The sequence below is a fragment of the Microcaecilia unicolor genome, chromosome 8 (genome assembly GCF_901765095.1).
Source record: "Microcaecilia unicolor chromosome 8, aMicUni1.1, whole genome shotgun sequence".
In the NCBI taxonomy this organism is placed as follows: Eukaryota; Metazoa; Chordata; class Amphibia; order Gymnophiona; family Siphonopidae; genus Microcaecilia; species Microcaecilia unicolor.
In genome coordinates this window covers 240366367-240384649 of record NC_044038.1, presented here as the reverse complement: position 1 = coordinate 240384649, position 18283 = coordinate 240366367, and the positions used below count along the sequence as shown (strand labels likewise).

General features: G+C 47.7%; 1 protein-coding gene across 3 annotated transcripts in view; it reads right to left on the bottom strand.

Moving 5' to 3' along the window:
- Positions 1-18283, bottom strand: part of PLCG1 (phospholipase C gamma 1) — a 190798-nt gene that overhangs the window by 59102 nt on the left and 113413 nt on the right. For all 3 annotated transcript variants that reach the window (XM_030211878.1, XM_030211879.1, XM_030211880.1), the window contains exon 14: positions 792-914. In XM_030211878.1, coding sequence (XP_030067738.1) covers positions 792-914 — 123 coding nt within the window. The remainder of the gene's footprint in view (positions 1-791; positions 915-18283) is intronic.

The following is an 18283-nucleotide window of genomic DNA, read 5'->3' as shown; positions in this document are numbered from 1 at the left end:
TTAGGCTGACAAGCATGCATTTGATCTTGCTGCAGTGCAGTGGCGTACCAAGGGGGTGGGGGGGGGTGGTCCGCCCCGGGTGCACGCCGCTGGGGGGGTGCCGCGCACCTGTGGGCTCTTGGTTTTCATGCTCCCTCTGCCCCAGAACAGGTTACTTCCTGTTCCGGGGCGCGCGGCACCCCCCCCCCCCAGCGGCGTGCACCTGGGGGGGTGTTCACCGTTGGATCGGGGGTTTTTTGTCGGGAGGGGAGTCTCGCTGTTCCGGGGGGGGGGGGGGGGGGGGGGGGGCGCTGCACCCGGGGGGCGGGGCGCATCGGCGATCCACCCCGGGTGTCAGCCCCCGTAGGAATGCCACTGCTGCAGTGCATGGTTCCCCCCCCCCCCAAAGCTTGATGTTAACCTACAGCCCACACTTGCTGAGGCTATGTCTCAGAACTCACCATTTTCCTGTAGCCCACAAGCCCCCAAATCTCACTACTTCCCTACAGCTTACGTGCCCTGATCTCAGTGGGGTGCTGCAGTCTATGCGTTCCCGAGTTCGCACCTCTGGCCTCACATGAGTAAGGACTGCCTTTAGCACCTCCTTTCCCATTTTGGCTCCCAGATTCACAGACCGACTCAAAATGATACCATGGCATACCACTCCAGCTTGGCACCCGGTCGTTTCTTCCCCCTCTCCCAGAAGGCAAAGATGCCCCCAACCTCCACTTCATCTCTGTTCCCTTCCCCCTATTTTCTGGAGGCACCCCCCCCCCCCCCCCAATCTCTGTGCCCCAGGAGCAGAGACTCACATGGTTGATGGGATCTTCGAGGTACAGGATTCCATTCTTAATGGAATTGCTGATGTCATTCTCGGAATACACGGTGGACGAGGACACCTCTTCGTACGCGCTGCCCTCTGCCAATTTCTTGTGCTACCAAAACAGAACGTGTAGGGGTTTCATACATGGGAAAGACAGATGGGGAGAAAAAGAGCACTTTGTGAGCTCTGCTTATATTTTTTATTTTTGTTACATTTGTACCCCGCGCTTTCCCACTCATGGCAGGCTCAATGCGGCAGGCAATGGAGGGTCAAGTGACTTGCCCAGAGTCCCACTAGCAACATTCCATGTAGAAGTCGGCCCTTGCAGATCACCAATGTGGCCCTCAGGCTTCTGCTTCTGTGAGTCTGACGTCCTGACCGTACGTGCAGGACGTCAGACTCACAGAAACAGAAGCCTGCGCTGCCTTCTACATGGAATGTTGGTAGTGGATTAGCAACATTCCATGTAGAATCTCCAATAGTAGCAACATTCCATGTAGAATCTCCAATAGTAGCAACAGAACCTCATATAGTAGCAACATTCCATGTAGAATCTCCAATAATAGCAACATTCCATGTAGAATCTCCAATAGTATCTATTTTATTTTTGTTACATTTGTACCCTGTGCTTTCCCACTCATGGCAGGCTCAATGCGGCTTACATGGGGCAATGGAGGGTTAAGTGACTTGCCCAGAGTCACAAGGAGCTGCCTGTGCCTGAAGTGGGAATTGAACTCAGTTCCTCAGGACCAAAGTCCACCACCCTAACCACTAGGCCACTCCTACACTCTATCAGGTCTCAGAGAGACCACTGAGGCTTGGCCTTTGTGTCTGAAGTTGCGTACGAGACAGTCAGCACCACAGAGATCTCAGCACAGGGAGACAAAATGCCACAGATACACAACGTCTTGACATCACAAGCATGGAGGGCCACATCTGCACTCTCCTTAGGTCTCCTGACACAAGCAGCACACCTCAGCTTCAGGTGTACTGCTTGGTCGCCCCGAGGTTTCCTTTTCTCTCTGGTTTGGCTTCCAGGGTTCACAAAGAAGTAAGGGTAAGGGTCATAGATTTGACACGCCACCTCTCTGTGGTACAAACCAAAACAGTTTGCATATTAACAACATAAGAATAGCCAGACTGGGTCAGACCAATGGTCCATCTAGCCCAGTATCCTGCTTCCAACAGTGGCCAATCCAGGTCAACAGTAGCTGGCAGAATCCCAAACAGTATCACCATTCCATGTTACCAATCCTAGGGCGAGCAGTGGCTTCCCACATGTCCTTCTCAATAACAGACTATGGACTTTTCCTCCAGGAACTTGTCCAAACCTTTATTAAAACCAGATACACTGGTTGTTGTTATCACATTATACTCAGGTACTCTGTCCCTAGAGGGCTCACAATCTAAATTTTGTACCTGTACTAAGCACTGCCAAATCTCAGTGAGACCAGATTAAAAAAGGGCTCTTTAACCATCAGATGCCCCAACACACACTCTCGTCTTATAATAAAGAAAGCAGAGAACTGGAATTTTTGCCTAAAAACAGAGAGACCCCTGTTACCTGTTGACCACACATCGAACAAGCACCTACAAAACATTTCAACACAATGGCTTCACTGATTCTTAGGATTTATCATTCCTGACTGGCTCCTTATACCTATACTGACCCCTGGAGCTCTCGTTCTATCCTGCCCTTAAGCCGACTTGAAAGCTCCGAGTGCTGTACTTATGCTGAATCTTCAATATCCGACCCTTGCCTGCCTTCCGCACACAAAACCTATTACACTGCCGGTCCTGACCTCAGCCTGTTTAGCTACTCTTCCGCCTGCTGTCTTGGTAGTTCTGCTGACCTGAACCCAAACGTACAAACATTCTATACATGTTATTCCTGGAATTATGGATTTTTCCCCTAAATGGACTTGGGAAAAATCCACAATTCCGGGAATAACATGTATAGAATGTTTGTACGTTTGGGAAGCTTGCCAGGTGCCCTTGGCCTGGATTGGCCGCTGTCGTGGACAGGATGCTGGGCTCGATGGACCCTTGGTCTTTTCCCAGTGTGGCATTACTTATGTACTTATGAATACAGTGTTCCTGACAAAGACCAGGGGACACTCAATGAAGTTACATGGAAATATTTTTATTTATTTATTTATTTATTTATTATCTCATTTGTACCCCACAGTTTCCCAACAGTGTGAGGCTCAACGTGGCTTACGATGCACCACAGAGGCAGACGCCAATGTAGTAAAATGAAGCTAGTACAGTAATGGGGAAGGATAGGAAAGGAGGGAAGGAGAAGGGAAGCTTTGAGGGAAGAGGGAAATGTCCAAATGTCTTTAGAACGGTGTGCTTCCAGCAATGGAGACACTGGAAGAGTCCGCAGGGTAGGCACTTCCGAATAACAAAACAAATAGGAGGAAATATTTTTTCATTCAAAGAATAGTTATGCTCTGGAATTCGCTGCCGGAAGATGTGGTAACAGCGTATCTGGGTTTTAAAAAGGTTTGGACAAGTTTCTGGAGGAAAAGTTCATAGTCTGTTATTGAGATGGACATGGGGGAAGCCACTGCTTGCCCTGGGATGGGTAGCATGGAATGGTGCTACTAATTGGGTTTCTGCCAATATTTGTGACCTGGATTGGCCACTGATCTTGTAGTCACTGGAGAACACTAAGGAGGGGAGGAGAAAACCTTCTTTGAGAGAAGAGGGGTGGAGGGACTTAGCTTGGGATCCTTTCTTTCTTTGGACTTTTGTTATACCATCATATCACTGGAGACCTCATGGTAGTTTACAAAAAGAAAGCATAACAAAATTCAGAGACACTACATAGTCAAGAAAAACAAAACAACCAGAATGGACAAAAAACCATAAGGGCTGGAGATGTAAGTAGAACAGTGATTTCCTATAACAGCATTTGTGTGAGGTGTAGAAGCAACACGAGGGCATAGAAACAGAAAGACTTTCCCAGAAGAATCAACTAACTTTCGTCACATTCCCTGCCCCCCCCCCTTCCCCCTCTGCACTTCTTGCCAGTCCTCTGGCTCAGTAGTAAGTGAAACTCTCCCTGTCCCAATGGTGAAGAGCCAACCTTGCCAGGAATTTAAGTGGAGAGGACCTCTTCCCCCCCCCCCCCCATGACACACAATGATAAAAGTGGACAGGATCCCCCGCCCCCATCCATGATCCAGAGGGATAAAAATGAAGATTCCTTCCCCCACCCTTTAATCCAGAGGGATTAGAGAGGAAATTATTCCTCCCCCACCAACGTGTCCATGATCCAGAGGGATAAAATTGGTGTTCCCTCCCTCCATTCTGTCCACAATGTAGAGCAGTGATTCTCAAACTTTTTACTATGGTGGAACCCCTAAAATATTTGTTCATACACTGAGGAACCCTCAATTTATATGTTCATACAAACAGATTCCATAATCTAATTTCTTGAAGAACCCAGTTTGAAAATTGCTGATCGAGAGGGATAAAAATGTGGAATATTCCTCCCTCTGCCCCCCCCCTCAACATTTTGTCCATGATCTAGGAGGGATAAAATTGTGGAAAATTCCCCAGCCTCGGTCCTGTCCAGGATCCAGAGGGCTTTGAGTGGAGATGATTCCTCCCTCCCTGCCTATGAACCTGAGATATAAGTGCTGAGACGATAAAAGAGTTTTATTATTATTATTATTATTTCTGATGGATTGGGAATAATGGCTTGCTCTCAATTGGAAGGACAACACTGAAAGCACTGTTCCTCCCTACCATCTCCAATCTGACCCACTTAACATATCTTCCATTAACGGTTTAGAGGACCAGGCCAAGGAAATTCAGTCCACTGTTAACACTGCAGCAAACGAGCCGCAATTCAATATAATTAAGGCCTGAAGATAGCGCAGCCACTGATTGGTACTGACAGTGAAAAATTATGTGATGATTTCTGTACTAAACTCCACAACCAGCAATTTACAATTGTGTTCAGTACTGGTCTCCGTATCTCAAAAAAGATATAGTAGAATTGGAAAAGGTACAGCGAAGGGCGACGAAAATGATAGTGGGGATGGGACGACTTTCCTATGAAGAGAGGCTGAGAAGGCTAGGGCTTTTCAGCTTGGAGAAGAGACGGCTGAGGGGAGATATGATAGAAGTGTATAAAATAATGAGTGGAATGGATCGGGTGGATGTGAAGCGACTGTTCACGCTATCCAAAAATACTAGGACTAGAGGGCATGAGTTGAAGCTACAGTGTGGTAAATTTAAAACGAATCGGAGGGGGGATCACGTGACGCCATGACCAGGAGCGGTTGTTGAAACCTCCGCTCCGGACAGCTTACCCACTCAACCCTCAAAATCAAGGAAAACGCCCCAGTAAAGACCCGATAAATACCTTAGCCTGCAGCAAGAAGGGAAGGTAATTAAATCGGTGCTACTCACGGAAGAATCCATGGCGGCGAAAAGCGTCCGCCGAGAAAAAGAAAAGACGCGGGCCGGCGAGGAAAAAATGGCGGCGCCGGCGAGCCCGGCTGCGACGGCCTTGAGCTCCGTGTGGGTAGCGGAGGTGGCGGCGGAGGTGACGGCCGCCATGGAGCCTCTGCTGGATCGACGATTGGGGCCCATCGACAGTAAAATAACGTTGGTCCAGGAAAACTTGGGACAGCTTACTAAAGAGCTAGCGGAGTATCAGCAACGTCATGGAGCTCTCGAAGACAAAGTGCACAAAATGGAGGAGGAAAATATTAAGCTTAAAACCATGGTGGAAAGCTATGAAGGAAAGCTTGAAGACCTCGAGAACAGATCAAGGAGGAATAACTTAAGATTGGTGGGTCTGCCTGAGGCTTTGGAGACTGTAAACCTGCGGGTATTTTTGGAAAAATGGTTGCCAGAACAACTACAACTCCCAGAAGACCTGGGAATTCTCCAGGTAGAGAGAGCACATCGAGTGGGGCCCAAGCCTGTGGAAACCACGCGTCCGAGAGTGGTAATCTGCCGCATCTTAAACTTTGCGCACAAAGAGGCAATATTGCAAGCTTTGAGGAAAGATCAGGAGCTGCAATATGGGAACAAAAAGATCTTATGCTTCCAGGATTACTCTGCTGCGGTGGCGATGCAGAGAAGGAAGTTCTCGCCTATCTGCACAAAACTTTTTGAAAAGAAAATTCGATTTGCACTGCAATACCCAGCTAAACTAAGAGTCACCTATCAAGCGGTTACACAGGTTTATACAACGACCGAACAAGCACAAGCTTTTTTGAACTCTGTGGAACACCGCTGATGGGGAGGCTAAATGGAAGCTCAGCGGATATCTAATGGAGGATGAGATCGAGGGGCACATGGATAAAACATGTTGGATTACAAAAAGTTAATTAGATTTGGAAGATGTTCAGACCCAATTTGATGGGCGGAGTTGATGGTTTGACGGGATTGTGGCCACAGGAGGAAGCCTGGAGAACTTCTTAGGCAACTAGAATCCCTTGGGCACGCGCTGCAGAATGGACTGGGCAGAAGCCTGGGATTATTGAATAGAATACTACAGAGAATTAAGATATAATCACTATACAGAAGAATTGAGGCGATTTTTGTCAAAGTGGCTTGGATTAATAGCAGAGGGATACTGCAAAAGGCCATCCCGGGGATATTCCTGCAGAGGGCTGTGGAGGATTCTCCTTACAGATCAGAGACAGCCTGAGAACTCTGGAATAAGGTTTTGTGTAGTTTGTTAAATGCTGTTTTTTGGACTAACTGGAAAAGTTATATAATCATAAATTAGAGTCATACTGAGGAGAAGAAGTCGCGGGGAAGCACTTTGTGTTAGTTGGTTTACGAGAGGGAGGGGGGTAGGAGGTGTTATACGTGATGGTCTCTTTTAGAGGCATGGGTTTAGAAGAAGGGAAGTTGGGGTTTAAGGGGATAGTTGGGGTTCATAAAGGGGAAGAGGGGGGATCTGGGGGTTGGGGGGGGATTGAGACCTGGAAGAGATGGCGATTGGGGTTTGAGAATGAGCTAAAATGGCTAAGGATAATGTATGAGGAGGGGTGGAGGCTGGGACATCCCTCTTCCATGTATAAATGGTATACATCTTGTGATCAGATTCTTTATGTGACCTGGGTCCCCTAAAAATAGTTACATGGAACGTGGGAGGGATCTCGTCCCCAATTAAACGATCAAAAATTTTGCAACATTTACAAAGACATAGAGTCGATATAGCCTTTCTTCAGGAAACCCATCTATCGGCTGGGGAACATGCTAAATTGCGAACTTGGTGGGTGGGGGATTGTGTATCGGCAGCGGCACAAGGAAAGAAAGGGGGGGTTGCCATCCTGTTTCGAAAAGGAATAGTGGATAAGGTGGAAGTGAGCTTCACAGATCCAGGGGGTAGATTTTTGCTGTGTGAGGCTCATGTGCAACGCCAAATTATGTTGTTTGGCAATGTATATGCTCCGAACCAATATGATCGGAAGTTCTATAAGACGATCACTTCGCGACTGTTATTGAGCAAATCTTTGCCCATAATAATAGGGGGAGACTTTAATATGGTGATGGACCCCTTGATTGACAGTACTGGGGCTAGGAGGAATGAGTCTAGACGGGAGTCTCGGGGGCTGCCTAATCTTTGTCGACAGGTGGGGCTAGTGGACGTCTGGAGGACTTTCAATCCGCAGGGGAGAGATTACACACACCTCTCGAGAGCGCACGGCACACAGGCTAGAATTGATTATTTGCTGATTTCAGAACAGATGTTCAATTCAGTGACGGCATCTGCAATAGGAGCAGATGTGATATCGGATCATGCCTGGGTGGAAATGAGCTGGGCACCTCGGGACGAGAGGGGAGGGGTACAGAGATGGGTATTTCCCACAGAACTATACCGGGATCAGGGTTTCAGGGCCTCCATACATCAGAGCTGGAGGGATTATAAAGTACACAATGCAATGCACGTTGAAGACCCGGTTCTGTACTGGGAGGCGGCTAAGGCAGTATTTCGAGGAGAAATCATTAGTTATATGGCTCACAAACGTAAAACTAGGAATAGAGAGATATTGAGGGTGAGTCAATTAGTATGCCAAGCTCGGAGAAGATATGGGCAACAAGCCTCCATTGAGAATAGACAACACTTGATGCTCTTGCAGACTAAATTAAATGAAATACTTCATTACAAAGCAGTTAAATCGCAAATTTATTATAAATATCAATTATATAAGCATGGGAATAAGTGTGGTCGTTTGATGGCGCGCCTGATTGCAACCAAACAGGGTAAAACCAGGATTTTGACTATGAAGAAGAGGCAAGGAGAGCGAGTCCACACGGACAAGGAAATTAGTGAGAGTTTCTATCAATATTACAAAAAATTATATGAGGCCCCGCCGGATGATGGTCTGACGGGAGACTCCTACCTCGATCAGATGGGATTACCAACGCTATCCCCTCAAGAGGCACAACAACTGAATACTCCTATTACACCAGACGAGGTGTTTCTGGCGATTAATCAAAGTGCGCTGCTTAAGGCGCCGGGAGTAGACGGCTACCGAGCGGAATTTTACAAGATCATGGGAGAAGAAATCACTGAGCCCTTAGCTGCAATGTTTAACATACTGATAGAACAGGAAAGGATGCCTCCGGATTTAAATACAGCCTGTATTATAGTACTCCCCAAGAAAGGGAAGGACCCGGAACTAGTTGAGTCATATAGGCCCATTTCGCTGTTAAATTATGAAGTGAAATTGTTGGCTAAGATCTTAGCGAACAGATTAGCGAGAATTTTGCCGAAGCTTATACACGACTCCCAGGTGGGGTTTGTAAGGGGACGGAAAATCACTAAGAATGTTTGCAAGGTGCTGACCTCTTTAGAAGCCAGAAGTCGGGGGAAGGAAAATTCTTTATTAATAAGCTTCGATGCTGAAAAAGCTTTTGATAAAGTAAAATGGAATTTTCTATATGCTGTTCTTCAGAAATATGGCTTCACGGATAGATTTCTATCAGGGATTAAAGCATTGTATTCAGCGCCAAAGGCTAGAATATCGGTAAATGGGATTGAGACACAAGATTTTGAAATAGGCCGGGGAACACGTCAAGGTTGTCCTCTGTCACCGCTATTATTTGTGCTATCACTGGATCCCTTGTTGAGAGAAATTGAGGAACAGAAAGCGGTGGCAGGGGTAAAGATAGGAAGCGAGGTCTTTAAGGTAGCGGCTTTCGCAGATGACATCTTGGTCCATTTAACAGACCCACAAGAATCTCTGAATGCTCTATTAGAGATCTTCTCCGAATACGGAGATTATGCGGGCCTCAGTTTGAATTTAGAGAAATCGGAGGCCTTGGCCTCCTCAGAGGATGTGTGGAGGCGGTGGAGAGGCGAGTTCCCTCTGAGAAAAGCACAAACCTCTTTTAGGTATCTCGGAATCTTGATGCCTATGGATCTCTCGCGGTTGTATGATCTGAATATTACTTGGTTGTTAGAGGAGACCCAGCAGGTGCTACAAGGATGGATGGATTTGCCATTGTCAGTGTTAGGGAGAGTAAATATGATTAAAATGGTGTTGTTTCCCAAATGGCTTTATGTGATGCAGACCATCCCAGTTTGGCTCCGACGGAAAGACCTAAAGAGTTTTTATAAACTAGCATCAAAGTTCTGCTGGAGAGGCAAGAAGCCACGGGTTCGCTTCTCACGGTTAGTGGGGAGCTGGAGCCGAGGAGGAATGGGCATGCCAAATTTAGAATTATACAATAAAGCATGTCATTTGCGATATCTGGGAGATTGGTGTTTAGACACGCAGCAATATACTCCTACGGTGCTGGAGGCAGCGCTTTGGGAGCCTCACCACCTTTTTTCGCTTTTACACCACAAAACACGAGACCTACCGGAGGGATTCAGTAAAAGTGTGCTGTTGCGCTCACTCCGAGAGGTGTGGGGAGTGCTTATTCGCCAACTAGGGGGGGACCCAACAACAACAGATTTGATAACCATACGTGGGAACAGTGCATTTTTGCCAGGATTGTCAAGCCGATATTTTGTTGAATGGGCTAGACGGGGAATTTCTAAATTGGAACACCTGGTGGGTGAAGATGGGCAGCCTCTTACCGACGAGGAGTTATTGGGAAAGGTAGGCGACTCTTGGGGGAATAGATTTGCTATACGTCAAGTGCGACATTATATCACTTCTCTACCGGCAGACCCTTTGAGAACTCGGTTGGGGGGAAGGATACGGGAATTTTTTCACTCTTTTGGTGAGGGAGAAATCACAATATCCTCTCTTTATAAAACAATATCAGGATGGCTGCCCCCCAGGGACTATAGACAGCTAAGGAGTGCTTGGGAAAAGGAATTGGGAGTTGCAATGACCTCCTGGGACATCAATAAATCAATAGCAAGAATACCCCTGTTAGTATCAGATGCTCGTTTGAGAGAATGTGCCTATCGTTGCATTCATAGGGGATATGTAACTACAGCTCAATTAGCACATATGGGAGGAAATCGCAGCCCGGACTGTCTTAAATGTGGAAGACATCCTGGCACAATGTTACACATGTTCTGGAGCTGCCCAATTTTAAAAAGGTTCTGGGCTAGAGTTCAAGGATTTTGGGAGGAGCGGTTAGGGCTGCGGATTTTGGGGACAGTTGAGCAACTGATTTTAGACATTCCGGGGTCCTTTAGAGGGCGGAATCGCTTTGAAACATTAATGCTCCGCAAGATGAGCCTATTGGCCAGGAAATGTATTTTACAGTACTGGACGGTCAAAGATCCTCCGGCATACTGGCACTGGAGAAATCAGTTGCATCAGCTGGTATCGTGGGAGGCGGGAGAATCTAGGTTCTCACAGAAAAAGAGAGTCACATTTTTGGCTATCTGGGGCCCTTATTTGCAAAGCCTAAGCCATAGAGGCCGAAGTTTACTTTTAAATACAGGGTGAACTTCACGGGCTGATACTGAATGGTTAACCAGGTCTGGGGTAAAAGGGGGGGGGGGGGGGGAGGGAATGGGAGAGGGGGGGGAGGATTGGTATATTTGATGGGGTAATAATGTTGGCAAAAATTTACATCTGCTGTATGCTAGTTGCAATGTTGAATATTTAGACTGAAGCAGAGCTTGTACGACAATGTTGGTGTTGATACAATGTCAATAAAAAACGTTTGAACATAAAACGAATCGGAGAAAATTTTTCTTCACCCAACGTGTAATTAGACTCTGGAATTCGTTGCCGGAGAACGTGGTACAGGCGGTTAGCTTGACGGAGTTTAAAAAGGGGTTAGATTCCTAAAGGACAAGTCCATAGACCGCTATTAAATGGACTTGGAAAAATTCCGCATTTTTAGGTATAACTTGTCTGGAATGTTTTTACGTTTGGGGAGCGTGCCAGGTGCCCTTGACCTGGATTGGCCACTGTCGGTGACAGGATGCTGGGCTAGATGGACCTTTGGTCTTTCCCAGTATGGCACTACTTATGTACTTAACTCTCCAGAACGCTAGTAAGCTATTGAAAGATAGGGTTCAAATTCCTGGCAACAGCTCTCCATTACAGAGCAATTGGGATTAATCTAAACCTATCTGAAGAAATACTTTTGTATGCTAATACCGTCTCTGCCACACCTCCTTTACTTTCTTCCCCTTCACAGTATTCTCTTTAAATTAATAATATTCCAAGGGGTAACAGGATTACACGTTCTCATAGGTTTCTGTGGCTGGTTTCATGGTTTTTGCAGCTGTTTGGGTGGTACCGCATCTGAGTTTGTTTAATCAATGTTTCCGCCATCTTGCTGTGGTTTTCTTCAGGGTGATACTGTATGGTTGGTTCGGATTGGTTGGTGTCTATAAGTCATTGGGTTACAGACTGATGACTTTCCCCGCCTTTCATGAGCTTAAATGTGATTGCATAAGCCCCAACTAATCTGGATCAAGAACCACTACATAAAAAGCAGCATTCAACAAGCTCAGGATTCAGTCTAGCTCTCCCGTCTTCCACAGTCCTTCCTGCAACAGAAGATGTCTTCTCAGAAGATGTGCTGGTAGCAGGATGTACAGGATCCCCCATGCAAATTTTGCTAGTTGTGGCCAGCATGTTTGCTTGTTTTCCCCCCCCAAAATCAAATCAAAATATCATTGTCTGCATCACTCAAACATAAATAACGGTCCAGTTCATTAACAGGCTTCAAATTAGAAAATGACACGGGGACAAACTTTGTCTGTGTCCCCACGGGCCCCATCCCTGTGAAAGCATTTAAGATAAACTCAATTAACACACGGAAAGCCCAATCTCAATAGGGATCCAAAGCGAGAAGCGGAACAAACTACTTCATTGCAATAGTAAATTTAATACGAATTTGAGAAAAAGTTTCTTCACTCATTGCCAGAGAATGTGGTAAAGGCGGTTAGCTTAGCAGGGTTTAAAAAGGGTCTGGGTGACTACTTAAAGGAAAAGTCCACAGACCATTATTAAATTGACTTGGGAAAATCCACTGCTTATTTCTGGGATAAGCATCAGAAAATGTATTGAGCTTTTCTGGGATCTTGCCAGGTATTTGTGACCTGGATTGGCCACTGTTGGAAACACAATACTGGGCTTGATTGACCTTTGGTCTGTTCCAGTGTGACAATACTTATGTACTTATAAGCAGCAGGAATAGTTAGTAACTGCATGTGGACATAAGGACAACAACCATTAATAATTTACACACCAGTCATGCCACCTTAAACTCTATATGCACGTACTGGCAACCAGTGTAGATCGCTTAGTAAAGGTTTTGCACTGTCAAATTTCCTACAGTCATATATCAATCTGGCTGAAGTATTCTGTCACAGCAGCAACCTTGTGGGAAAGCGCGGGGTACAAATGTAAGAAATAAATAAATAAATATTATGGAATTTTGATGCATACCTGCATAAAAAGCGTTACAATAACCTATTTGAGATAGAATTATAGATTGAACCAATACTTAAAAGTGTTCTGAATAAAAAGAGACCTAATTGATCTTAACTGGCGCAACTTAAAAAATGTTCTTACTTAAATTATTAACCTGAAACTCCATTGTCAACTGAGAATCTGATATAAACCCTAGAAGATGTTTCATAATTAATTGCTCACCAGGGTGTCTGAGTACTCAGAAGAAGCGGACACCAGCGACATCCCTGCCATCTAGCCTCCAGCTACACAAATGGGAATTCAAGTGAAGAAAACAATTCTTTAATAAAACTACATTAGAACTGATTTTTCCCTTCAATACTATTCATGAAGCTTATATACCTAAAGTACATTGAATGTGCCTCCCAGACAGCACTTTATTCGAAATCTTAAGAGGAATTACATACATAGTAACATGGAGGGGAATAATCGAACGTCGCTGGCGATCTATTCTCCCGGCGGTGCAACAGTTGGCCGGAACCGTATTTTCAAAAAAGATGGCTGGCCATCTTTTTTTTTTCGATAATACCGTTTGGCCCGGCCAAATGCCTTGGATTTCGCCGGGTTTGAGATCGCCGGGTGTGTTTTTCCGCGAAAATGGAAAAAACTGCCGGCGATCTCAAACCCGGCGAACCCCAAGGCATTTGGCCGTGGGAGGAGCCAGCATTTGTAGTGCACTGGTCCCCCTCACATGCCAGGACACCAACCGGGCACCCTAGGGGGCACTGCAGTGACCTTCATAAATTGCTCCCAGGTACATAGCTCCCTTACCTTGTTTGCTCAGCTCCCCAAATCCCCTCCAAAACCCACTCCCCACAACTATACACCAGTACCATAGCCCTTAGGGATGAAGGGGGGGCCCTACATGTGGGTACAGTGGGGTTTGGGGGGGGGGGGGTTGGAGGGCTCATATTTACCACCACAAGTGTAACAGGTAGGGGGAGAATGGGCCTTGGTCCGCCTGCCTGACGTGCACTGCACCCACCAAACACTGTTCTAGGGACTTGCATACGGCTGTCAGGGAGCTGGGTATGACATTTGAGGCTGGCATACAGGCTGGTCAAAAAAGGTTTATATTTATAGTTTTTTTAGTGTGGGAGGGGGTTGGTGACCACTGGGGGACTACGGGGAGGTCATCCCCCATTCCCTCCGATGGTCATCTGGTCAGTTGGGGCACCTGTTTGAGCTCTATTCAATCACACTGTTCTCACTCATACAACACTTTAAAACCGCTTTTAAAAGGGATTTTCTGCCACTGCTGCTCCCAGACTCAAAACACGTCTGTCCAGCTTTAAGCTGACCTCCCAGCTGACCAGCAAGCCGTTGCCAAGGCAACCAGGTCTCAGCTTGCTCAGCGGTTCTCCCAGAGTGATGATGTCACTTTAGAACCTTAAGTTTTTCCCTCTGGAGGAGCCCAGTCAAGATTATTTGAACCCCCTATGGGTTACACATGCATGAACTTAGGTGTACAAAGAGATTGATGTCAACCCTTTGATAACCTGAAAGCACACCCAAATTCCCATATATGGTCACCAAGAAAAGGCAGCCACAGCACAATCGGTTGATGTCACAATGGCTGGCAGCTATATAGATGGGGCTCAGTGGACCTGACTCAGAAGCACCTGGATGGGAGCCCAGGTAGACAGCAGGAGGAAGAGCCAGAGCAGCAGTCAGGTACAGTATACTGTACTTGCACATATAGTCTTACTATACTTACTACAGGGAATTAGGGAGGGAAGGGATTGGGAATGCAGAGGGCTGCATAGGGAGGGGGGAGGGGGAAGGAAGGGATTGGGAGTGCAGGGCTGCACAGGGAGGGGACGGAATGCAGAGGGTCTGCAGAGGGAGGGGGGGGGGGGGAGGGAAGGGATTGGGAATGCAGGGCTGCACAGGGAGGGGGGAGGGAAGGAATTGGGAATGCAGAGGGCTGCATAGGGAGGGGGGAGGGGGAAGGAAGGGATTGGGAGTGCAGGGCTGCACAGGGAGGGGACGGAATGCAGAGGGTCTGCAGAGGGAGGGGGGAGGGGGAGGAAAGGGATTGGGAATGCAGGGCTGCACAGGGAGGGGGGGAAGGAAGGGATTGGGAGTGCAGGGCTGCACAGGGAGGGGACGGAATGCAGAGGGTCTGCAGAGGGAGGGAACGGAATGCAGAGGGTCTGCAGAGGGAGGGGGAGGGGGAGGGAAGGGATTGGGAATGCAGGGCTGCACAGGGAGGGGGGGAGGGAAGGAATTGGGAATGCAGAGGGCTGCACAAGGAGGGGGGGGAAGGAAGGGATTGGGAGTGCAGGGCTGCACAGGGAGGGGACGGAATGCAGAGGGTCTGCAGAGGGAGGGGGGAGGGGGAGGGAAGGGATTGGGAATGCAGGGCTGCACAGGGAGGGGGGAGGGAAGGAATTGGGAATGCAGAGGGCTGCACAAGGAGGGGGGAGGGGGAAGGAAGGGATTGGGAGTGCAGGGCTGCACAGGGAGGGGTCGGAATGCAGAGGGCTGCATAGGGAGGGGGAAGGAAGGGATTGGGAGTGCAGGGCTGTACAGGGAGGGGACGGAATGCAGAGGGTCTGCATAGGGAGGGAACAGAATGCAGAGGGTCTGCAGAGGGAGGGAACGGAATGCAGAGGGTCTGCAGAGGGAGGGGGAGGGGGAGGGAAGGGATTGGGAATGCAGGGCTGCACATGGAGGGGGGGGAGGGAAGGAATTGGGAATGCAGAGGGCTGCACAGGGAGGGGATGGAAAGCAGAGGGTCTGCATAGGGAGGGAACAGAATGCAGAGGGTCTGCAGAGGGAGGGAATGGAATGCAGAGGGTCTGCAGAGAGAGGGAGGGGGAGGGAAGGGATTGGGAATGCAGGGCTGCACAGGGAGGGGGGGGAGGGAAGGGATTGGGAATGCAGGGCTGCACAGGGAGGGAACAGAATGCAGAGGGTCTGCAGAGGGAGGGAACGGAATGCAGAGGGTCTGCAGAGAGAGGGAGGGGGAGGGAAGGGATTGGGAATGCAGGGCTGCACAGGGAGGGGGGGAGGGAAGGGATTGGGAATGCAGGGCTGCACAGGGAGGGAACAGAATGCAGAGGGTCTGCAGAGGGAGGGAACGGAATGCAGAGAGTCTGCATAGGGAGGGGGAGGGGGAAGGAAGGGATTGGGAGTGCAGGGCTGCACAGGGAGGGGATGGAATGCAGAGGGTCTGCAGAGGAAAGGGGGAGGGAAGGGATTGGGAATGCAGGGCTGCACAGGGAGGGGGGGAAGGAAGGGATTGGGAGTGCAGGGCTGCACAGGGAGGGGACGGAATGCAGAGGGTCTGCATAGGGAGGGAACGGAATGCAGAGAGTCTGCAGAGGGAGGGGGGAGGGAATGGATTGGGAATGCAGGGCTGCACAGGGAGGGGGAGGGGGAAGGAAGGGATTGGGAGTGCAGGGCTGCACAGGGAGGGGACGGAAAGCAGAGGGTCTGCATAGGGAGGGAACAGAATGCAGAGAGTCTGCAGAGGGAGGGGGGAGGGGGAGGGAAGAGATTGGGAATGCAGGGCTGCACAGGGAGGGGGGAGGGGGAGGAAGTACCAAGTACTGTAATACTATATATGCAAACCAAATATTTTCTATTTCCAGCAGTGACAAACCTGGAGGAATAGCACAGAGAGGAAGCCAGGAACACTACAGAGAATCCAGGAGCTGCAGCCAGGATGTCCTAACGGCTGGCAGACTTATCAAGGAGGAATTGGTAATCCTCTTACTATTGTCATACTTACATGTGACATAACAGTAAGAATGTCTATTTCTAGGTTCTTTTTAACGCAGTATTTTCTATTCTTACTTTAGAAACTGTCAAAAGTAAACAACGGCAGCAAGACTCATCTACGGAAAAACGAATCTTTTATGTGGACCTACCACATGATCCATCTCCTTGTATTTGTTTACCCCGGAGCCTGTAAACACCTCTCCGGTGCCACATTGAGGTGGGAAAATGTGGGATACAAATGTAACAAATAAAATAGTGTGTGCTATGCATTGTTCTGTGACTCCCACCTCCTTTCATCTGACGATTCCTCTGTGGGGAATACCTTGGGCTTGTCCCTGTATTCTAGAAGGCTCACCCCAAAGGGAAAGGCGCTATTACAGGTGAAAACTGTGAAAACATAAAAGACCTAGGCCCAGGATCCTGGTGTTCCTGTTGGTGTTTGACCAGAGCTGTAACGGTGCAATGACCATGCTGGTTATTCTTCTGCTCAACAGATCTAAACTAAATGTGTAACACTGGCAGTGAGTTCCAGAGCAAACTAGAGGGAGCAGAAGAGTGCGATTGAGCTAAACTGAAAAAGAAGAAATGTCTTAGCATGTAAACCACAGAACATGGTCACTTGCTGGGGCGACCCCCTCTTGTGCACCTGGAAGCAGAGCACAGGACCACAGAAACAGAGTGCACAATTGCAAATATGGACTGTAATGGCCAATTTCATTTCTGCAATGGACCCCCCCCCCCCCCCTACTTCATCTCTACCTTTCCTCTTGCTTCTTTCTGCTTCTCCTGGCTTTCTCCAGTTCCATCCTGAGGCCTGAGCAAGCAGTGACACTGCACCGAGCGCATGGGAGACAGGAGTGCAAAAACTGCTTCCTCTCCCCTGCGATGGCTTCGGGGCAAATGGGGGGTGGGGGGAAAAAAAGGTAATTTTTCTTATTCTACCCCTCTATCATGACCTCTTGTTCCAAGCTAATACTACACAGGAACTTTTATTCTGCAATTACCATCCAGGTTCTCTGAGGATCACAAAAGATTTAACTAGATATTACAAGCAAATACAGCAAGAAATGTAACCGTTTTGAATCCTTAATTCAGATGGTAATCCACTCCAGATCACAGCAGCTTGATAGCTGCTGTGAATGCGAACTTGCAACACATAAACTTGCTGCTTAGAAATTTTATGTTATGCTCTTAAGAGAAGTGTTGATTTGTATATGCCTGTTATTTGTACTTCTGTTAAGAATCTTACTGTGTGCGTTATGGGCTGGATAAATTTTAAGGGGCTTCGTTGTTAGCTTCAGAACTTAGTACAAGAACAGTGCTGGGCAGACTTCTGTGGTCTGTGCCCTGAGAATGGCAAGGACAAATCAAACTCTGGTATAAAGAATCACATACCATGTAAAATGAGTTTATCTTGTTGGGCAGACTGGATGGACCGTACAGGTCTTTATCTGCCGTCATTTACTATGTTACTATGTTACTCTTAGGGGTTCTACATGGAATGTTGCTACTAATTGGGATTCCAGAATCTTGTAACTCTTTAGGATTCTAGAATCTTCAGAACTTTTAGTACAACAACAGTGCTGGGCAGACTTCTACAGTCTGTGCCCTGATCGTGACTGAATAGATAGGGATGGACTGGAGTGTACATTTTAATGGGTTTCGAAGTTAGCTTCAAAACTTTTAGTACAAGAACAATGCTGGGCAGACTTGTACGGTCTGTGCCCTGAGAATGGCAAGGACAAATCAAACTCAGGTATAAAGTATCACATACCATGTAAAAATGAGTTTATCTTGTTGGGCAGACTGGGTGGACCGTTCAGGTCTTTATCTGCCGTCATTTACTATGCTACTATCTTACCTAGGA